Source organism: Colletotrichum higginsianum, chromosome 3 (genome assembly GCF_001672515.1).
Source record: "Colletotrichum higginsianum IMI 349063 chromosome 3, whole genome shotgun sequence".
Taxonomy (NCBI): Eukaryota; Fungi; Ascomycota; class Sordariomycetes; order Glomerellales; family Glomerellaceae; genus Colletotrichum; species Colletotrichum higginsianum.
Window position 1 is genome coordinate 5,036,170 of NC_030956.1, and position 22,061 is coordinate 5,058,230.

Genomic DNA, 22,061 nt, shown 5'->3' on the forward strand with positions numbered 1-22,061 from the left:
TGTCGTCAAGCCACTGACAGACATCTAAAGCATCCTTGTTACATGAGCAAGGGAGAAGCTACGTGTCACTCACGTCGGCAGAAAAACTGACATGCAAGGCTCATTTGGTCAATTAAAGTAACTAAAGCCACCCTCTATCCTTGGGACGAGACACAGCCGCAGCAAATGTTAGATTTACGAATAACTCCGAGATACGAGATGCCCTCAAAGATTTCCAGCCAGGTAATCTGCATAGAGGCTCGGTAGGAAACCAGCCAGGTTGGTAAACTCGGTCTGATCATGTATGAAGTGCTCATAGGCAACCTTCTCCCCGCACAAACGGTGCTTGAACCCCAGCGCACCTGCAAGATAGTCGATCCCGACCCTCATGCCGAGGAGTTTGTAATGGACGCCCCCGCCAAGCCAATACCGGCTTCGCAGCTCAAGCCCATCCTCAGTCTTCCGCCAGAGGTGTAAGAAGTCCCCAATCTTCAAGTTCGACACCAGGCCGTCGTGCAGCTCTGCGCAGACGGCAGCCTCGTAGCCGGCCGCCTTGAGCTCTTCCCACGGCAAGCCGTAGTGGGCAGGGTCTACGAAGCGGATGTGGACGGCCATCTTGGTCGCGCCGATGAACTCCGTGACGCGGTGCGTGGAACCAAGCCATTTTTGCGTGTGGGACAAGTCAGTGCGGTGTAGGCGGTCCGCGTACGACGACCGGACGCTGAGATGGTCGTAGGGGTACCAGAGGGCGTAGCGCTCGGGCTCGACGCTGTGCCACCAAAACCACCAACGGACCATGTCTCCTGTCGATCCCGGGAAACGGGTACGCGAGGTGACATAGGCGGTCCCGTCCGGGAGGGCGACCCAGCCGTTCTCGTGAGGATGATAGCCGGGGTCGAGCAGGCGGCGGGAATCCGTGATCGGTAGTACGCCTTCCGCCGGCATCGGCTCGCGGATGTGCTGCGGGATGTCGGCGTAGATGTACAGTTCGCGGTTGTAGTACTTGGCGTACGATTTGTTCTTGACCCGATTCTCGTTGTACTTGAAAGCCTTTTGCGTATCCAAAGGGTAATACGTGATGGGTACCTTTGCGGGATAGCCATCCGTGTCCGGATTCTGAAGCTGGTTCGTGGTTATCGTATTGCTGGCCATCGCTGGTGTTGTTAACTGAGTTCGCAGCGCAGACAATCGAGCTGCAGACCTATGGCGAAGCGACTCGGTCTCCATATCGTTTCGGATCAACAGTCGTTTTTGCCACGGAATTACCTGATGGTGGAACACATGATGGTAAGAAGAATCTGAGTCCCAAGATGCGATAGCCCAATCTTTAATAGCACTCGGCCAAAGGCCACTGTCACGAAGCCCGTGCGGTGATCCTCAGTGTTTAGATTGCCGCTGATATGCTGCTTGACGACCCCTTTGACCTCGGGTGCCTCGGCTGCTGTGCTGATGAAACTTTGGAGCTGCAGCCGTCAACCAATCGGAGGCTCACCTTCGGACTTAGGCTTCCTCGGTGCAAATTGATCATGGATGTAAAGCGCCATGATCATGATGCACAGAAACTACAGTGTCTACTGTGAAGGGAAACTTGGATTGATAGGATGGTAGAGGTAGCAATCGTCCCCCAGGCACAAGTTAGTATCACATGCGTTTAGTCCTTATTTCCAAGTGTGACACAGGTGTTGATCTACATTTTCACGATGCATGACAGTAGAATACTCCGTCGTACTGGCCGACCTCTGTTTCCATCATAGACCCCAGGCATCATTGTTGGCATCAGAAAGTAAGGCCTATATTTCCCGCTTGACCCAGCAAGAGCATACCGCCAACCACAAACTAGGAACAATGCTAGTTGATGGCTGAGTTGATTAAAAAAAAAAAGACCGTGCCCTTTGAGCTGTGGAGGTTGAAATAGCGTTTGCTTTTCTACGCATCAATACATCCAGCGTGTTTTGATTGCCATTTTCGCATGCTCCTTACAAGATCAGTAACCACTCAGCCTCCAACACAATTCCAACTTGTGGCCAGAAGAAAGCCCTCATATGACTCGGAACATATTTGACTTAACACCCCGCTTGAGTCCTTCGGCCTTCCCATTTTCGTACTCGACACCTGCTGCACCTCCCTCCCCAGACATGCCCTCCAGCTTCAGACGCAACTCCTCGTCCTGCTCCGCCACCGTCTTCTTTTGTACAGATGCGGCACTGTCGCTGGCTGGTGTGGCTTGTGTTTGATACCCGGTGGTGTTTTGAGCGTCATCGGTCTTCGCCGGTGGCGAATTGGTGGCCAGACGCGCTGCCGGTACGAGCTGGCCGGGCGGTCTTGGGGTTCCGAGGAGTCTCGGCGCGAGACGGCGCGGAGGTGGGCGGTTGAGTGGGCGTAACATTGTGGTTGGTTTGTCTGATTGGGGCTTGGGGCGATGTCTGAATTGAATGTTCAATGATCAACGCCGGTGATGGGTGAGAAAAGGTAGGACGCGTGCGATGCCGTGCAGGTGGTGGGAACATGTCCTGTATTCATGTTTGCGTCATCGCTCGTCATTACAAAACTGTAGACATTTATGATAGACATTTGTTTGGAGGGGTGCTCTACAGGACATGTGGACGATAGAAACTTAACCTTCTAGCCTCAGTCTCTCCATCCTTCCTGTTAGACTTTTATCACAACACCAACTCTGATGTTTGATGAATTCTATTTCAGCGATTGCTGCGAGACCAAGTTTAGGCGCTCATACATCACATCACCTGACTCCACCATCGCATCTGACTTGTCCCACCTGTGGCTTTTCCCATCCCAGCTCCTCAGTAATCAACACAAAGTTGCTTAGCGCTAACATCAATCACAAGTATCGACGGGTGTCTTCTCACCGCGAGAGATCCGGAGGCTCTTTACAATCCGGGGGCCATGATCCGGGACGGAGCCGAACACAGTTCTGCTTACGGCCTGTGGCTGTGTCCTGGTGTCTCAGAGACCAAGACTCCGTTGATCAACAAGGGATCACAGGGATGAAGATCCTTCTTGACCACGCTGCCAATAGGGCCACAGCGTCTAGGTCACGCCTCGTATGATTGAATGCAGTTGTGGATGCACACTCGCCAACTGTCCAATCTGCCTTACAAGCGAACCAATTCCTTTCAGGCTGCAGATGGCGGAACGGGTCAAACGGTGCATGGCCTCAATCCTACTACTTCAGCCACCTTCGAATGCCGAGGAGCTAATGCGATGCAATCGTCTAGAAGCAATCGCGACCTTGTAGGAGTGGATTCATAAGGATATAATGGCCCGTCTGTCAGCCAACATACCCTTTTTCTTTCCATGCTGACTCCGTTAAAAGGTTTAACCTCGCAGCTCTTGTCAGTCGCCCCCTACTCCACAACGAGTTCATCATAACGCGAAATACCAAACTTATCTGTCCGCAACAACCCGTACTGAAACCATGGCTGCCGCCAATTCGTCCATGTTGGGCGTCGAAGACGTAAAGCCCCCAACGTACGACGACACGGTCACCGACGCTAGGGCGCAACTCAACTGTGGAGAGACACCAAAGCTATTTTTGGATAAGACGACGATATTCGCCAACACATCACCACCCCGCGCGCTGTATGAGCTGAGCAACGCCGTCACCGAGGCCAAGTCGCCCATATACGGGGTCCAAAAGGTCGTTTACAGGGTCAGCCAGGCGACGGGCAGCGATAGCGTCAGGACGAAGCTAGACCACATCTACGACTTCACCCAAGACCCTCTCAAAGGCCTCGAGAGCTTCAAAATGCAGACGAATGACGTCGTCGTCATCCAGGGCCAGAAGAGCTCGAAGAGGACGTACAAGGAGGTGCACCTGATGCCCGGCGTGGGCGGGTGGAAAGTCAAGGACCACTTCAAGGTCGGCGACAGCCCGGCGCACCAGCTGAAGCACGAAAACGAGGTTCACTGGAAGAACATGAGCGGCGAAGTCGTCGCGGTCGAGACGTTACCCAAGCGCGACAAGGGGAAGACCTTACTCAACATGCCGCAGTTGGATGTCAAGGTCCCGATGGAGGACAAGGAGCTGGATCTGTTGGTCACATGCTGGATGGCTAGACTCTGGCGACAGTCTGCCGATGACACCAAGAAGCCGATGACCTGGCAAGACTGTAAGCTCAAGTCCTTTCAAGATATACAGAATGAAGGTGAACGGGCAGCGCTGACGTTTCCTAGTCAAACAAATTTCCAAGATTGCTCTCAGCAACAACCGGCCAGGTGTTTGGATGCTGGCTGGGTGAGATTTACAAAAGAACAGAGTGTTTGGGTCAGACATGATTAAGTGAGAAGAACGAGGCCAATATACCCAATTTGTTTGTTTTTCTAGACGCCAACGGCTTGGAACAACTTCGCCGTGCTGGCCACGTATGCCTGTCATGGTCTGTTGATTTTTGAGAATAGAGCCTTTCCTCCAGAGGTGAAATTGCAAACGAAAAGATTTGCAAGAAGAATCAGAGTGGTACTCAATGTTCCCCAAAGCTGTAGTCACCTTCAACCTGCCGTGATAGCAAGTCATTGGTAGCCGACAGTGAGCCGCCGCTGTCGGATTTGGCTGGGACTCCTCTTGGCTGGTGAGCTGGACTTGAATCTTGAACTCTGGTAACAGGATCCCAGTTCAACCAGAACACCAGCATGTATAAAAGATTAGATCCATTGCTTGGACATTTTCCTCATCTGTACGTCTAACCTCCATCCGAGAGCTCGATCACGAATCTCTATTTGCGACATGGTTGACATCGAGTGCAGCTGCATGCAGAATGTGGCCCAGTTCTTATCCTAGGGACCCGAACATTCAGAACTCCACTTTTGGCGGCAGCGACCGGCCGGACCATGGCCGGTCAAGGTACCATACATCATACGGATATCTTTTTCCTCGAACAACGCTCTGTCATTTAGCAAGATTTCTGATGGGGAGACACGGATGGTCCCCGGGCCCCCGACGACATCCGCCAAGCACGTGGTCTGACGGTGCGGGGCAGTGAGTGATCGTACTCGTACGATGACACAAGTGCGGTTGTCCCTACTGCTGCAGTGATACCGGGAGACATACGGGACCGGGAAGCTCCTCAAGTAACGCCACGGGAGGAGAAAGCATAAGAAGGGGCTCGCCGTGGTTCCCTTTATCCGGCATCGATCCTGCATACAACCACACTCAACTTCCTGTCTCATCATCTACGAAGAGCACTAGCCATCTCCCCTTGCACCCTTAACTCACGTTATCAACTTACACCGCCATGAGAGCTGCAAGATACTACGGCAGAGAGGATATCCGCATCGAAGAGATACCTGAACCTCCTTGCGGCCCAAATCAGGTCAAGGTAAGATGTTTACCCGCATGTTCTGCCTGCTCTGTGCAAGTCAATGTCCGACCCCGCGCGGGGAAGCTGGAAGGATGGTAGCATGCATCCCTGTTGGAGATGGTGGTCCCCCCGTCACAGTTCGCTCATCACTCTCTACTACCCCCAGATCGCCCCAGCGTTCGTCGGAATCTGCGGAACCGACCTCCACGAATACCTCGGCGGCCCCAACTTCTGCCCCGCATCCAGACACCCCGTTACGGGCGACAGCATCCCCGTGACCCTCGGCCACGAGTTCTCGGGCGTCATCAAGGAGATCGGCTCCGAAGTCAGGGCGGCCCATCTGAGAGTCGGCCTCCCCTGCGCCGTGCAGCCTACAGTCTACTGCGGAAAGTGCGCGGCCTGCGCCGCCGGCGCCGAGAACGCGTGCCACACCGGCGGCTTCATCGGGCTCAGCGGCGGCGGCGGCGGCCTGAGCGAGGCGGTGTCCGTCCCCGCCGACCAGGTGTTTCCCCTGCCCGAGGGCGTGCCTCTCGAGCTGGGCGCGCTGGTGGAGCCGCTCTCTGTCGCCTGGCATGCCGTCGCCGCCGCGCCCGTCACGCCCGAGTCGACGGTTCTGGTCATGGGCGGCGGTCCGATCGGGCTGGCCGCTGTGCTGTGCCTGATCGCCAAGGGGGTGAAGAAGATCATCGTCGCGGAGATTGCAACTGCTCGTCGGCGGTTTGCAAAGGATTTTGGGGCGACGCACATTATCAACCCCAAGGAGCAGGACGTCATGAAAGAGACGATGAGCATCACGGGCGGTATCGGAGCGGATGTCGTACTCGACTGCGCAGGCGTTCCCGCGAGGTATGTGAACCCCGCCCCAACACCACGGGTTTGGTCAATGGTAGCTGATGTCTGGCCTAGTGTGAAAGCTGCATGCGAGGCTGTCAAAACCCGCGGGACGGTCGTCAATGTCGCCATCTGGGAGAAGGAGATCCCGTTCAACCCCAACTGGGTGACTTGGAGAGAAAGCTCGTACAAGTCGGTTCTCGGATATCAAAAAGCTGACTACGAGGCAGTCATTGAGAACCTGAGAACAGGTACGTCGGTTCCCGTTAGATGTAGAAGTTTTTATTGCTAACACGGCGCGTAGGGGCTCTGAAGCCCGCATCGATGATTACCCGCAAGATCCCGCTTGATGACTTGATTGAGCACGGCATCAAAGCGCTCATTACGGACAAGGACAACCAGGTCAAAATCCTAGTTGACGTGAATGCCTCCGTTTCTGAAAAGGCTTTTTTGTGAAACAGTGCTACAAGTTTTTTAATATTCTCCTATCTTAAGTACTGACCTTAGGCGAAAGAGGCAGAGGTGTTTTAATAATCACGTTGGCGCGTTGATCTTGACTCATAATCTCAACATCTTCAACTGGAATGTCAGCGGTTTTGCTAGGTTGTATATGGAATAGCTCAACAGTGTGCAGTAAACTATCAATTATCTATATGTTCAGAGTGTTGAAACCGTCACTGGAATAATGTCAGACGTTGTAATTAGTACAGAGCGGTCCTAACTGCTCAAGCTAGGGGAGTCCCCTCCCCCAAGGTTCAACCTCAAGGTTCCAGGCCAGCAAATGGGAGCTATCGGGTTATCCGATGCCAATGTCGACCGACTTGCTAATCTGATTAACAGAGCTATACTATAAGTCATGCTAATTGTAGAGAAGGGATGACGTGCAATCAAGTCTCACGTCTTAATCTACAGAAAGGCTCCACAACCTCTCAAGGGGCATGGTGAGCAGTCGCTGCCTTTACGAGACGACATGAGCGATGGTCTTTTATATTCATTTTTCTGCCAGGCGGTTCGCAAAGCACAATAAATCCATATCATTTGCGATTCGCAGCTTTCATCTTGGTGAATACAGTACCGGGTGGAGATAGGTGGCGAGCTAAGCTTCTCATGTTAGGAACGAAAGCCTTACAACCTTCGAAGTGGCTCAGCCAAAGACCTGGATGAAAGTAGTGCTCGGTCTTCCACTACTCTAACTTCATACCAATCTCATGTCTCTCAAATAGCGGATTAGCTCATTCAAAATCTTATAATATGCAAGTGTCGGCACTTTCGTGAATCACTATCTGATTGAAATCAACGGTGGCCTTCAAGGTGTGTATCGTAGGCCGGACACCTGAGAAACCTGATACCGCGAGCCTGCTTGAGGATCCGCTTTGCTGAACCCTGGTGGCCGCCGAATCTTACCAGAGCAACCTGCGATTGTTGCCGACCTTTCCTGTATCTGGAAGTTGCGCGAACAAGTACATAGTCTGTCTGCCGCTCCTCTTGGGAGCCGATGACACTAGAAGCAGCGGGTCACTATACGCTTCACGACTGAGAGCCAGTGGCAGTGGGGACCACTCCTTGACTGTATTATGAAACTTCAAAAGACGGACCAACCGCTATGGGACAAAGAGCGGCAGCTTTAAGGCGAGGTGGGAGATGAGGACACGAGGGTCCGGGCAGACGTGTCATCACAACGGCTTAGTTACTTAGGCGCGATGCTCACATGACCTGGGAAATCAACAGAACCGGAACTGCAATGGAGGATCACAGCTATCAATACAGTCACCGTATACTGCGGCGTAGAGGAGGGGGCACCGTCTGGTCATGGTCGGCGTAGCAATCATGGCATGGGTGTTAACTCCCCTTTTTGAGTTGCGAGGCCAGATGTCGCAAGTCGCCAAACAGCATCTTTTACCAAGACCAATAATAGGTTCAAATAACGGTTTTCCCGTGTTCGGAGTCATCGGCTTGCAATGAGCCTTACAATGGCCGATTGTGCAACCCTAGGTTCCATGAACTGACAATTAAACTCTTATTCTCCAGACCTGGCTTGCTACTAGCTCTGCATTTCTAAGCAATTCAAACGAACTATTATCACCCAGTATCATTCAGATTATTAATGGTAATATCATTGTTTTACCACCATTGAGCATTTTAGATTGCGTTTTATATACCATTAGGAGGCTGCCTTGTTCCACATGCTCTTGCTTATTGTTACACAATAGAACAGAAACCCAACACTCTGTAAAGATGTAGACATGAGTTTGTAACGGCCTGGAGCAAAGTGTATTTAATCCTTGCCTCCCATCCAACACTAGAAAAATAGTTAGCAAGTCCAAAATAGCAAGATAGAAAAGGGAGAAAGGGGGGAGTCTCTGTTGTACTTACGCTCCAGTAGGGAGGAACTGTATTCCAGTAGTATTCTCTGCAGCCTCCAGCTCCGTTCGAGAGGCACTAGATCGCAAGAGTATGAGTATCATAGTGATTTTGTTCTCGGAAAGATGAACTTACGCCCCATCCTCCACCGCCACCATCATCAGCCACAGACCAGTACATTTCACCTCCGGGACCGCATGGGCTCGGAGCCTCATATGGGGCACCTGGCTCAGGTGAAGCAGCAGGCGCGGCAGCTGCAACTGCGGCAAATGCCAGAATTGCAGTGAGGAATTGCATGGTTAGGAGTTAAGAACTGATCTGTGTAATGTGTGAGTTTATGATTGGGTGATGGGCTGTTGAAGGATTTTCACCGTGGGGGGAAGAGCCATCATTTTATACGCAGTTTCATTGAGCTCGACTCAAAAGGACATCGTGGAAAGCGAACACAGCAATGGGAAGCAATTGCAGATCACAATCTTAACGCGAGTCCGAAGAGAGAGAGAGAGAGGTCTACACAATTAGACCTGACATCCTGGGTTTAGGTACGAAGTGTAATTATCGCGTGTGGCAAGGACGGAAAGTCTACTACGTACAGCTGTCATAAGCCCCATGTAAGCACAGCAGTCACCAACTGCCAGCAAATGTTGATACATGTGCCCATACAGTGTCTTCCCAACAGATAACACTTCCCACAGAAGAGCTCACCATAAAGAGACATACTCAACTACATCTGCCTTTTTTTCTTTATCGTTTGTTCTATGGTTTGCTTTGCTTTGCCTGTTCATTGCTGCTCTAAACTCGTTAGAAATGTGAGTCAACAGCCCCGCCGAGCCCCGTAGCTTGGCGATTGTCAAGCTCTCTAACTCTTCCGTACCTTGCGGCCCAGCCGTCGCACAGCCTCTCCAGCCTGGAATGGCTGCTGGGAGGACAGTGCTATCAGGCCTATATAAGAGGATCCATGGGTCTTGGCAAAAAAGATAAATAAACAGTCACACACTACTTACTGGACATAACATACGTGATACGCTTTTATTTTAACTTTAAATACCTTATCCATGTAGCCATGCGCGCTATATGAGTAGATTTTTTCCGCGGTGCTCTGTCAGCTGCCATTCGGCATTTGTTTCTCTATTTTGAGCCTTCCCCTGTTTTTGTTTCAGGTCGCTTAAGCTTGCTTGACTGCTGATTTTAAACTGCTCCTGAGGTGTGGTGTAAATTTAGAGTGGGTCAACTGCAGGCATCTACCGCTCTTGGCGGAAACTGGGCTGCGGCATTTGGTGGGATATTGTGCTGTACTGGGACGTTTACTTGGGCTTTATGGTTGAAGCTCCGTTGACACACCGTGATGGTCGTCATCGTAAGCATGCAAAGCAAGCGTCATTTTTAATATCACAGGTAAGACGCGTTTGCGAATGTGCCTTCTATGAAGATGAGACAGTAGGCTAATCTATTGCTGACAGCATCTAGCGCATTAACGGACAAGGGCCACAGAGGCCTTGGACAGCGAGCTGCCCTTATTTTACCAGGGCAGGTGATATGTAAACCTCCTTTTTGACAACTGCAGGGACTGCCTTAGAACTTTAATCTAATTAAGCTACAGAGACACAGGATTAGTGACCATGGGGTAAAATTGGAGTGTTGTCATGAGGTTGATCCGCACTTGATCGATATTCATCGTACAGGTACGGGTTGGAAGCTTTCGGGCCGGGCTAAGATGGCGCCGGACTGGCCGGTCCTGCATGGGTCCGGTTCATGTGATAGTCGTGGGTTCCACACAGCTGTGTACCCGACCGTGCGGACTGCCGCGGGCCGCCAGCCTGTCTAAGCCGCTGGACTGACCGGTTCAACAGGGATGCGGTTCATGCGAATGTCGCGGTTCCCATCTCTTTTGCCCGTAGACCGGGGAGTTCGGACTGCTGCGCCAGTAGTTGGCCTGGTGCAGAGCCACACTTAATCGCTTCCCATCACTAAACCCTTGGCAGAAATAGTCTATCTAGGCCCTTGCCAGCCAGTTTTGCTCTCCCCGCAGAAGCCACGTTGAGAGGCCGGCAAGGCGCACCTGGTGGGACCAGGTTGACGTTTGACTTTCATGGGCCTCAACTAACGGGCTGAGTCGTCGGCGAAAAGGTTCAACATTTTTTTCTTCCACAAACCTAATCAGCAGTCAGGGAAAAGGTTGACTAAAGGCGAGTATTGTTGACTCGATCCCTCTAGGTGCGAACAGATCTCACTTTTGCCAAGGGTATGCAGGCTTTTTCAATCAAAGTCATTACCTTGACACTTGCATCTGATTAAGGACTACAGGATCAGCGATTTGGGGGGTGAATCTGGAGTGATTTCGGACTTGGGAGAAGTGAGGTCTGTTCGCCCCCTGATGACATATTACAAACCGCCAAGCGAACTGCCTACGGAGATAAGGCGTTAGGGTGGTTAGCTGATTCGTGAAGCGTGAACTGCGAACCTCTCGGGTTACAATGCAAGGGCTGACAGTCGCAGAATGCTAGGGTAGTTAATTGCTTCTGTGACTTTCAGCCAAGCTCGACTCCTTAACTGTAGCTTGGCTAGATAATGCAGATAGATAAGCACAAAGAACATCGTTATTACAGTCCCTCACACGGTGTTTTCTCTTTCCGCTGTCCAAAACAAATCACCTTTACACACCCTCAAGCGCGACTGACCCTTGACGCCTGGAAAGTCTCCGTCTAGGCCGGCCGCGTCAGCTTGGCCTGAGCGGGAGATCTCAACCATGAGACCACGCTCGTGCTCGCCCAACTTCGCTTCTTGCTAGAAGGCCTCTGTGTGCGCCTCGACGAATGATTCCTCAAACACGGCGCTCAACAAGATCCTCGGAAAGATGTCGCTGCACTCCGGGGACGGAACTCTCCCATCCGGCTCATCACCTCCGGACGTTGTCGATCGGTACACGAGGACTGCTTGAAAGACCCAGACCTAACGAAGGTCAACCTCTTCTTCCTGCCGTTCGACGACCATATGGTTTCAGAGCGCGAGTATCCCGTCTTCTACCGCCTCAGTGACTGCAGAGTTACAGCCATCAGCCAATAGCGTTGACATCGACCATGCATCTTCGCTGATCGCCCCGCGAACGAATAAAACAACGATGAACTGAGCGACGGCACGTCATCAACCAGTTTTTCTCCCGGTTGAGCCGGCATAGAGCATGAAGAAAAGACTTCAACGGACGCCGTTCTGGTCCTTGGCCATACCTTGGCGTTCACCAGGCCGTCCGTATGTGCGGGTCCAACGAGGGCCGCTTACAAGGATGCTAAGAATTGCGTGAGCAATAAATTAACGATCGGCCCCCCGGCATGATCATGGCGAACGAGACCCTTAATGTCGACAGCGGGCAGAAAGCACGCTCGGAATTTCTATCACTGCTTCCGTCACGGCCACGGCCACAGCGTGGAACACGAGGATTACGAGAAGCTCGCACGAGGCGAGACCGGCAGGCCAGTCGTGGCATCACGACGTGTTGACCCGGGGGGGGGGGGGCGCGCCGGCGTTGGTCTGGGGTTGGCATGCCGTTGGTGATGGCCGCAAGTGCGCTGAACACAATGCTTCTGCATGGGGAGAGGAAGCGGAGGGGGGAAATAGTCAACAGCAAACAAAAGGAGCGAGGTGTCTTGCCGGCAACGCCGGAGTTGGTTCGTGGGGACGGTGTGTTGGCACCGTCACCTAAAAATAGGCGTGTTCTCTACGAGCTTGCTCCTTGTTGATGCTTGCTGATCCGATTCATAATCAGCAACACCAACGTCAACACGTGCCATAAGCGAAGAAAAGCAACACGTGCCTTGTTACACCTGGCTGCTTCCATATTTGTTTACTTGACCAAGGAAATCAGGTTCAACAGGCTGTTCCACCGTCAAGGATGTAGAAGACCGTGTATCCGGTAGGCAGCTCATGAGCCACCTACTTCACCACTGTAATACGGTTAGAAGAGTCAAACGACATAAAAGGCAGTGGAGGAGGGGGGGGCATAAAAAGATGACTGCATGAACTAAGACAAAAGGTTGGTGCTTTCAATTTATGACCGATTATATGCCCCGTGACCGTTGACAGCCAACAGTTTTTGCCGTTAGAGTGACCTGATTGGTGCTGCTGCTTAATCTGACCGTAGAGCCGTGGTCGGGCGAGATCCTCCATCCACAGTTGTTGAGCTTGTTGCATGACTTGGCTTCTTATTTATTTATTTACCAATTAGGCCAGAAGAATCTTGGTTGAGGTCCATCAACTTGAACCTTTTCGGTCATATATGTGCCAGATGCGTGCCGTGAATGAATATTTCAAGTGTTTCTCAACATCACGGGCGTGCCACACTCCTCAACTGGCTCTGTAGTATTATAGTCCAGTTATGTTTGGATTTTGCGATGGAAATCGCCATGCGCTGCCGTGATCAGAATTACGCGATGGCAGATGGATGAACATTGGTGGCGGTGCTTCCGCAGAAACATGAGTAGCAGGTCGCTCGATCGCAGAATGGCCCAGTGTTCTGGACTGATGAGCCTAGATGGCAGCATCTGGACCTTGTTTTCGGCTTCCTGTGACTAATTGGGTGTCTTCAAGTTTCCTTTGATCGGTAAACTCAACTGGGGATCAATCAGCTGGGTGGTCCGAATTCGCTGGCATGCCACATTGGTCCTAAGATGAGCGACAGCCAGGCTGAAGTGTTGGTGCCAGGGGAGGGGTTAATTGCGTTGTCAACTCGGCCTTCAGCCCAACTCATCTCTGAAGCTGGCCTTCCATCTTTGGTAGCGACCCTGCAGCTAGCTAAGCGCCGAGAAGTGATTCCATGTTTCGCCGAGCTGTCGTCGCTCCGAGGGAGCCACTCGCAGAATGGCCAAATTGCGAGGAACCATGGCCATGTGAGCTTTTGTTGCACGGAAAAACGAACAAGTAGAATGGCACGAATGAAGACACCTCGATTAAATGAAAGCCCAGACTTTTGGGTCGCCGCGGACGGGAACGTCGGTAGAGGTTCCGTGCCGTTATGCTATAAGTCAACATACCCACTTTTGGAACACCCCCTCATTTGGAACACCTAAAAATGCCTCAACCCCACCACCAGCCTCCTACTTCCTCCAACTTCGAACTATCACAACAATTTCATACCTTATGCAAATAACCTCATTTTTTCAGAGGACCTTTATTCCTGCCTTATGGCCCAGTATACCGAGTATGAAGTCAATCAGGCAATCCAGGCTGTTTCAGACGGCCAAAGCCTAAGGAAGGCAGCCCGCGAATATGGCATCCCAATTACCACCCTCCACAACCGTCTCACAGGCACCCAGGCAAGGGCAGCAGCATTTTCAGACCTTCAGAGGCTTTCCCCTGACCAGGAGGCTAAGTTGGCTGAATGGGTGCGAATCCAGCATGCCCTTGGTGTTGCCCCAACCCATCAACAAGTGAGGGCATTCGCAGAACGAATCCTCTGTGCTATGGGGGACAAGGAGCCTATAGGAAAGGGCTGGATCCATGCCTTTCTAAAGAGAAACCCATCTATCAAGGTCCAGAGAAGTCGCCTTATTGACTCTAGACGTGTTAATGGAGCATCTACTGAGGTTATCAGGGACTGGTTCAAACTCCTCGCCATACCAGAGGTCAAGGGCATTAAACCATCCAATAGATACAACATGGATGAGACTGGTATCCTTGAGGGCCAGGGATCTAATGGGCTGGTGCTGGGCATGTCTGAGACGAAGTCTGTACGCAAGAAACAGCCTGGATCAAGGGCATGGGTATCCATCATCGAATGCATCTCTGCCCTGGGCCATGCCCTTGATCCCCTCATTATATATAAGGGCAAGACAGTCCAGCAGCAGTGGTTTCCTCTAGACCTTGGCCCTTATGAAGGATGGCAGTTCACTGCAACAGAGAATGGATGGACTACAGACGACACTGCAGTTGAATGGCTGCAGAAGGTCTTCATCCCTCAGACTATCCCTCAGACTGCCTCCCAGGGCAAGGAGGGCCAGGAGGGCAAGGAGGAGGCCAGACTGCTGGTTGTTGATGGCCATGGGAGTCACACAACGACGGACTTTATGTGGCTCTGCTATATTAATAACATCCATCTATTGTTCCTACCACCACATACCTCCCATGTGCTCCAGCCACTTGACCAGTCAGTCTTCAGCCCTGTAAAGGCAGCCTATAGGAAGGAGCTTGGATACCTTAGTCAGTGGAATGACTCTACTATTGTAGGCAAGAGGAACTTTATAGGCTGTTATCAGAAGGCTCGTACTGCAGGTATGACGATGCAGAACATCAGAAGTGGTTGGAAATGGACAGGGTTATGGCCTGTCTCTATGGCGAAGCCTCTGATGAGCTCCCTCCTACTCCCAACAACACCAAAGCCATCAGCATCTTCAGATCAGGTCAGCAAAGGGCAGTCTGGAGGCAAGGAAGGCAAGGAAGCTGAAGGATGGGCATCTGCGTCGTCTGCAGTAGTGTGGTCGACGCCAAGGAAGATGAAGGATCTGGCTGGGCAGTTGAAGCTATTCACAGAGCTAGAGAATGATGCCTTCACTCAACGCCTTCTATTCCGGAAGGTGAAAAAAGGCTTCAGCGAGCAGGCCTATGAGCTGGCTACTGCCCAGCATAAGCTGGAGCTCCTGCAGGCCCAAGTCACCAATACTGCAGCAAGGAAAAGAAGGACAGTCCAGATCGACCCAAACACCAAGTTCGCCAATATTGAGGACATCCAGAAGGCTCAGATTGAGGCTGGCGAAAAAGAGGATATCACAGATGAATCCAGCGACTCTGATACCCCTAGTGAAGCTGAAAGCTGTATTGTGGTGGCATCTAGGCCTAGTCAATAATTAATTGAAGATGGTGGTGATGTTGGGGATAGCTTCATTCTGGGTGTTCCAAATGAGGGGGTGTTCCAAAAGTGGGTATGTTGACTTATTATCCGGACCATCATCCTCCGTCGATCCACCCGGAGGCCTGGCTGATGTCCTTCTCACCCACTCCGGGCGGCCCATTCGTCCAGACGTAGCAATGGCAGCAGAAACACGGCCGTGGTCTCGCCGTCGTGGCGGTCTTGGCTCCCTGTCACCTGGTCTGGTGTCGCCATGTCGCCTCTCGCGGGAGCAACGTCGACAGTCTGGGACGACAAGAGCAGGCCGCGATGCCCCTGGGTCGTGACGGGATGTCGAGCTGTATATATACCCTCTTAAACCTATCCGTCTTCCGATCATTCCACTTCGAACAACGCTAATCAGGACGAGCGCATTTGAGCACATATTCATTCTTTCGGCCCTCTTCCAAGCCCCCTCTTTCGGTCTTTCACTTCCAAGTTCACAACCCGCCCAAACTCACAATGAAGGTCCTCCTCTCTCTCCTTACGGCCAGCCTGGCCAGCGCCCACACCATCTTCTCCTCCCTGGAGGTCGGCGGCGTGAACCAGGGCCAAGGCAACGGAGTTCGCATCCCCTCCTACAACGGCCCCATCGAGGACGTCACGTCCAACTCCCTCGCCTGCAACGGACCGCCCAACCCCACGTCCCCGACCTCCAAGGTCATCACCGTCCAGGCCGGCCAGAACGTGACCGCCATCTGGCGCTACATGCTCAGCACGACCGGTTCCGGACCCGCGGACGTCATGGACAGCAGCCACAAGGGCCCGACCATCGCCTACCTGAAGAAGGTCGGCGACGCCACCACCGACACCGGCGTTGGCAACGGCTGGTTCAAGATCCAGCAGGACGGCTTCAGCAACGGCGTCTGGGGCACCGAGAAGGTCATCAACGGCCAGGGCCGCCACAGCATCAAGATTCCCGAGTGCATCGCCCCCGGCCAGTACCTCCTCCGCGCCGAGATGATTGCCCTGCACGGTGCCGGCAGCTACCCTGGCGCGCAGTTCTACATGGAGTGCGCCCAGATCAACGTCGTCGGAGGAACCGGCACCAAGACCCCCTCAACCGTCAGCTTCCCCGGTGCCTACAAGTCATCCGACCCCGGCGTCACCATCAGCATCGTGAGTCTAGTTCCCATTCTGGTCGTGTATATCTATCAGTTGGCTAACCAGCATGATCTTACAGTGGTGGCCTCCCGTTACCAACTACGTCATCCCCGGCCCCGACGTGTTCACCTGCTAAACGCACGATGGCGTATAAAGAGTCAAAAGGAGGAGGAAACGGAACACTCACTGCGAGCACATTCAGTCTTTAGTATCTACTCTGCTTCTTGCCCGGGTGGGACCCCATATGGAGTCTGTTGTCTTGGGCTATTCTTGTACATAGTTACCAAACGTCAATAAATTTGTGCTCATCAAAGTTTGAACAACCCCCTGAGGGATCTTGGTTGTAGGGACCAATTGGAAATGGGGCTCTGGATCAACTTATCAAGATGCAGATTGAGGTTGAATGCAAAAGCGACTGCACATCTCTTGCTGTGTTAGTTGAAAGTGTGAGTACATCACGCCCCAAATGCTTTGCCTGAATATCACAAATAGAACCACGAGAGTTGAATTCACACCCAACGGTGTGGCGTTGCCCAGCCATTTTCTGGAGGAGCAGAAGGTGCTACACAGAGCTGAAGCTCAAATACATTGGAGCATTTGCCGGCAAGGTTGGTGAAGATTGCTGCAATGGAGGCGGTTGCATAGAACATAGAGGAAACTTGGCGATCAGGAAACTTGTGACCCTCAGCCGACAATTTCAATTTGGCAGAGATGAAACCCAGTCAGATCTTGACCTTGCCCAGTTGTGGTAAGCTGCAGCTGTGTACCCAGGCATCAAGAAAGAGAAACAACGATTTCTACAGGTGTTGAGAGAATCACAACGAAATGAATCTGCTGCTGTGGGAGTTCAACACAATGCATCGGGTGGGTCTACTGTTAAGAAAGGTAGGAAATTTATCCAGCAGCCATGAAATACGCTGAGAACCATCTCCCCCTGTTTTCTCAGAGTAGAACAAAGGGTGCAGGGGTGAACGATATCATCTTTCCTACCAAGACTACCAGTTTTGCAGCAGAGATTAGAGACAACAAGCCGACTAATTACTGTCTTTGTATTTATGTGATCTATCAGTTGGAAGCTTCAAGCGCTTTGTGGAACCACCATAGTGTTTCAGACAGAGGCCCAGTCAAGAACAATCAAGAGATTGCAGCCTATGAATGGACCATAACAAGATCTACAAAGCTGAGTCAAGCTGAAGAGTGAGCTGACTTGCTAACAGTCAGAAGTCTTGTCATAACAGTACTATAACAACTTCAAAGACTGAGTAACTACGCTTTGAATCCAGAGTCCCTTAGATGATGCTCTTCACTAGGTGTTATAAATACCAAGCTGTCAGACTGACGTGCAGTGAGCTATGTATTTTATGCCAAAACAGACCATTGCTTGAATCCAAGCTCACGGGGCTCAAAGTCCTCAAGTTTCCCAGTTCTTCAGCGCCAGCGCAAAGGCTGAGCACGCCAGCTCCGCCTACCCATCAACACCCATCCTGTCCACGCCTGGTGACCCAAGACACGTCCACTCTGGCGATGAAGGATTTGTTTACGTGCTCCTTCCTGGCTGTTTATCTCTACTGCTCCTTCCTGTTTTCTCGGGTCTCGAGTAGCCCTCTGTTCTAAGCACAGAAACCCCAGGGCGAAAATATCTAATTTTCCTCCTCGGCTGTGGACACTCGAGATCTTCTTCCTCACCCTCCATTCGAGCCTCCCCAAACCCCGGCTTATATCTCCAGGCGTGATTGTCACATTTCATCATACTTTTCAACGAGAGCTCATCAAAATCTTCAGAGGTCCTGTCGTTAGCTTCCTCCCCATCAACAAAAACCTCTGCGCAGTCTCCTCTCGACGCTGCCATCGCCCTCATCACATACAAAGGCATTTTGACAGCCACTCCTGACGTTGTATCGGGCTGCCTAAGCTACTAGTCTACTCACACAAGCATTCTCATCGTCTTCTATCTCTTCAGAACTGTCTCACATCATCATCGCGTTCTGCCTGCCACAATGTCAATTCAGGAGGCAGAGATGGGCTCTCTCGGCCTGGAGGATCTCTCCCTTGAGACCTCTGTCGAGACCGCCGAGATGGACACTCTTGTCTTGGACGGTCTCCCCCTCGAGATCCGCGAGGGCATCGCCAAGATGCTCTGCACCCACTGCGTCCCTACCACGATTCACTTTGCGGGCTACAAGGCCTCCAAGAAAACACTGTTCAACCTTTGCCTCGTCAGCAAGGACTGGAACAAGATCGCGACGCCCGTCCTCTATGAGGCCTTCAACTCGACCGAGAAGAACACCACCTTCGGATTCCTCGAGACGATCATCATGCGCCCCGAACTGGGCGCCTACGTCAAGACCGCCTACCTCACGCCCTCGGCCAACCTCTACGGCCAGACCCAGGTCAACCGCTACAAGCAATCCATCAGCGACCGGGCGGCCGCCTTGGGCATCGATCCCACCGAGCACGACAGGTTCTGGGGCTCCTCCCGCGCCGACTCCATCTGGGAGAACGAGCTTCGGTTCTTCCTAGAGGAGATGCTTCTCCTCCACACTCCGAACATCGTGTCGGTGACCCTCAAGGACCGGCCCGAGGTCGTCGACGCCCAGTTCGCCTTCAGATTCCTCGCCATGGCCGCCGTGCAGAACCCGCAGCAGCAGCAGTTGTGGGACGGCTTGAAGAGCCTCCGCAACGTCGCCATGGACATCGGCGTGAGCCTCATCACGGACGAGCGCTCTCACGTGGCCTACCTTTGCCGCCTCGCCTCCTTCGCGCCCAACGTGCGCGTCCTGAAGATCCACGAGATCTTCGTCCCGTACTGTTTCCACGGCCTTCGCGTGGCCAGCCACGCCGCCTCCCTGCCGCGTCCGCCCATGGTGGTCCCGCCTCGCCTGGCGGTCTTCCTCGCGAACCTCACGTCGCTCAAGTTCGCCAGCCACGTCCGCTTCCGGGAGTCCCCCAAGATCTTCCGCCAGATCGTCGCGCACTGCACCGGCCTCGTCGAGGTCCAGTACGGCGCGGGCTCGCTCGACGCCGCGTCGGCGCTGCACATCCTGTACCCGCTGCGCCCAACCCTGAAGCGCCTTCGCCTCACGCTCCAGGTCGCCCCCGGTGACCGCACCATCTGGGACGGCCTCAACAGCCTGCACGTCTCGCCGTTCCACATCGTCGCGAGCTTCGCGTCCCTCGAGGTTCTGCGCTTCGACTTCACCGGCCGCTGCCTCAACGAGCTGCCCCCGAGCCACACGCAGCGACCCGACATGACGGTGGCACTCACGAAAGCCCTGCCCCCTTCCCTGCGGGTGCTGTTCCTCACGGGCTGCGAGTGGGCGTACCTCGTCGAGGGCATCTCCCAGCTGCGGAAGCTCGTCGAGGAGCGCAAGTTGCCCAGCCTCCAGAAGCTCCACGTGGCGTGCACAAGCCTCGCCCGGGACAAGCCCTTCATCAAGACCTTTGCCAAGCACGACGTCGACATGAAGATCTTCCTGCACCGGTTCTCGGCCCGCGAGGAGAATGCCGGCCTCGAGGAGGAGGGATGGGACCAGTACGGAAGCCTTGCTTGATTGGACGACGATGAACACATGACGACTATCGAGACCGTGGGGAATGGATAAGGATACATTACTTTGGGGATCCTTTGTACACAAGAGCTTCGAGGGAGACGAAAAAAGAAGCACAGACAGACAGAAAACTGCGCAATGGAAGCCGGCATTGCAACGTAAGTGGTGATTATCGCAGGTGTACTCAGGAACCATGGTCATTACCTAGGTAAGACCCAAGTACCTACTTACAAGTGTATGCTACAACCTACCCAGCTCTCATGGCGATTCGTGAAATAGGCGCCGAGATGGCTACTTGCCTGGTGTAGACTTTGTAGGTAGGAATGGATAGTGGACGTACAGCATAAGTGAAGTAGATATGGGTGTCGAAGTCAACCAGCATTAGATGGCTAGCAGGCAAGCCAAGAAGTACACACTGACAAGCATGAAACCTCAAGACTTTCGTGACAGGCAGGATAGGAATTCCTTAAGCATCGTTCCGCTACAAGTCGAGCAATCGCGTTGCATGGTGTAGCATGAGAAGACGAGGGTAGATTTATTGCAATTGTGGCCATACGAATTGAGAGTTGTGGTGGTCCGGTGATCAAGTTGCCGACACACCAACATGGCTATTTGTAATTCCCATAGACGCTCTGATTATTGACGTATTATTATTTTGTGAACAGAGTCTCAAGTGTACATGCGTCTTTCCCGACACCTATCCTTTTATCGACTCTTTATGTACAACAGCCCCCTCAGCCCTTTCAAAGGGCGGCGAGAGCTCCGAGAGCGATCATACCGAATGCGCCCATAGAGCCCATGGCGGCGGCGGCGGCGGGCTGAGCCGTGGAGGTAGCAGCGGCACCCGAGCCGGAAGCGGCGGCGGTGGGGGCGGATGTGACGGAGGCAGAGGTAGTGACGCCGGAAGCGGCAGCAGACACAGAGGCCGATGCGGAAGCCGATGCCGAGGCAGCAGCGGAGGAGAGAGAGGCGATGGCGGAAGAGACGGCGGCGGAGGCGGACTCGACGGGGGGGACCGAGGCGCCGTTGGTGACCTCGCGACAGAATTTGGCAGCGGCGGGGAGGAGCTCGCCTGACGGGTGTGTGTTAGTACCGGCCTGAGAGATGGCGGTGGCAAGACGAGAGGAGAGGAGAAGACAAAACAAATCTGGAAAAGAGGGGAGATGAACAGGGTCAAAACATACCGGTGGCGACGTCGCTGGGGCAGGACTGGAGGACGCAGGGAACACCGACGGTGTAGATGTTGCGGTAGTTGGTGGCCTCGCAGATGCAGGCCGAGTCGTCGATGCTGCTGCACTTGGTGCCGTCCTTGACGGCCTGGGTCAGGCACTCGACGGAGCACTTGGGGATAACGTCGGTGAACTTTTGCTGGGCGACGGCGAGGCCGGCGGTGGCCAGGAGGACGTAGGAGTACTTCATCTTGACAGTGTTGTGCAAACGGTCTTGAGTGGTTGATTCTTGACGCTTGTTGGTGAATAGCGCGAGCGGGATGGAGAGGAAGAGAGAAGGGGGGATCTCTCTTCCTCCCAATCCTCGCGCGTAGGGGTTGAGTGAGCATTATAAGTCTGTAGACACAGCTGGCATCGGTATGGGCCGACGCCCACCCCTGAAAGTTTGGTCTTGTCTTTTTTGCCCGGGGACAATGAACGACAAGACCCAAGAGTCAAGCTCCTGCATGTGGCGCACATGTTGGGGGGGACGAGACCCTCCTCTCCCCTCCTCCCCGTCATCACCAAGTGATTGCCAGAAGGGCAACAAACTCGTGTAGGGTGGCTCGGTGGTGCATCTGTAGCCAAGGTTGGTTAGATGGTCCGGGCAGTCGCGCAGGGGTTCTGCAGGCCATGCCTGATCAGGCTGCTCGGCTAGAGACTCAGTCGCTTGATTCGGGCTCTCGGCCAGGGTCTTTTTGACAGCGCTGTGGAGAGGTGATTCTCGGCCGGTCGGTGAGGGCGGTGATTGGCAGGGCGGCGTGATAAGATTGATAATGGTCTGAGGATGGAGGCACAGCGCATGGAAGACGGGGGTTCGAAGGTTATCTGATGGATC

General features: G+C 53.2%; 8 protein-coding genes across 8 annotated transcripts; 4 read left to right on the forward strand and 4 right to left on the reverse strand.

Annotated features, from left to right (window-relative positions):
- Positions 1–204: 204 nt before the first annotated feature.
- CH63R_05048 (PhlG protein) lies at positions 205–1,131 on the reverse strand (the record flags this gene model as incomplete). Its single annotated transcript, XM_018300023.1, has 1 exon — positions 205–1,131. The coding sequence occupies one exon, from the start codon at positions 1,129–1,131 to the stop codon at positions 205–207; it is 927 nt and encodes a 308-aa protein (XP_018161269.1).
- Positions 1,132–2,017: 886 nt separating this feature from the next.
- On the reverse strand, positions 2,018–2,365 carry CH63R_05049 (uncharacterized protein; the record flags this gene model as incomplete). The annotated part of the gene is made up of 1 exon (XM_018300024.1): positions 2,018–2,365. One exon carries the CDS (start codon positions 2,363–2,365, stop codon positions 2,018–2,020), a length of 348 nt encoding a protein of 115 aa, XP_018161270.1.
- A 1,050-nt stretch (positions 2,366–3,415) lies between these two features.
- CH63R_05050 (uncharacterized protein) lies at positions 3,416–4,238 on the forward strand (the record flags this gene model as incomplete). The annotated part of the gene is made up of 2 exons (XM_018300025.1): positions 3,416–4,109; positions 4,174–4,238. The coding sequence occupies 2 exons, from the start codon at positions 3,416–3,418 to the stop codon at positions 4,236–4,238; spliced, it is 759 nt and encodes a 252-aa protein (XP_018161271.1).
- Positions 4,239–5,231: 993 nt separating this feature from the next.
- Positions 5,232–6,584, forward strand: CH63R_05051 (putative Alcohol dehydrogenase, zinc-containing; the record flags this gene model as incomplete). The annotated part of the gene is made up of 4 exons (XM_018300026.1): positions 5,232–5,315; positions 5,464–6,143; positions 6,204–6,379; positions 6,433–6,584. 4 exons carry the CDS (start codon positions 5,232–5,234, stop codon positions 6,582–6,584), a joined length of 1,092 nt encoding a protein of 363 aa, XP_018161272.1.
- Positions 6,585–8,403: 1,819 nt separating this feature from the next.
- On the reverse strand, positions 8,404–8,786 carry CH63R_05052 (EC89 protein; the record flags this gene model as incomplete). Its single annotated transcript, XM_018300027.1, has 3 exons — positions 8,404–8,427; positions 8,502–8,567; positions 8,625–8,786. The coding sequence occupies 3 exons, from the start codon at positions 8,784–8,786 to the stop codon at positions 8,404–8,406; spliced, it is 252 nt and encodes an 83-aa protein (XP_018161273.1).
- A 7,039-nt stretch (positions 8,787–15,825) lies between these two features.
- Positions 15,826–16,603, forward strand: CH63R_05053 (Glycosyl hydrolase family 61; the record flags this gene model as incomplete). The annotated part of the gene is made up of 2 exons (XM_018300028.1): positions 15,826–16,482; positions 16,547–16,603. The coding sequence occupies 2 exons, from the start codon at positions 15,826–15,828 to the stop codon at positions 16,601–16,603; spliced, it is 714 nt and encodes a 237-aa protein (XP_018161274.1).
- A 1,861-nt stretch (positions 16,604–18,464) lies between these two features.
- On the forward strand, positions 18,465–20,018 carry CH63R_05054 (F-box domain protein; the record flags this gene model as incomplete). The annotated part of the gene is made up of 1 exon (XM_018300029.1): positions 18,465–20,018. The coding sequence occupies one exon, from the start codon at positions 18,465–18,467 to the stop codon at positions 20,016–20,018; it is 1,554 nt and encodes a 517-aa protein (XP_018161275.1).
- A 740-nt stretch (positions 20,019–20,758) lies between these two features.
- On the reverse strand, positions 20,759–21,434 carry CH63R_05055 (CFEM domain-containing protein; the record flags this gene model as incomplete). Its single annotated transcript, XM_018300030.1, has 2 exons — positions 20,759–21,087; positions 21,200–21,434. 2 exons carry the CDS (start codon positions 21,432–21,434, stop codon positions 20,759–20,761), a joined length of 564 nt encoding a protein of 187 aa, XP_018161276.1.
- Between the last annotated feature and the right edge of the window lie 627 nt (positions 21,435–22,061).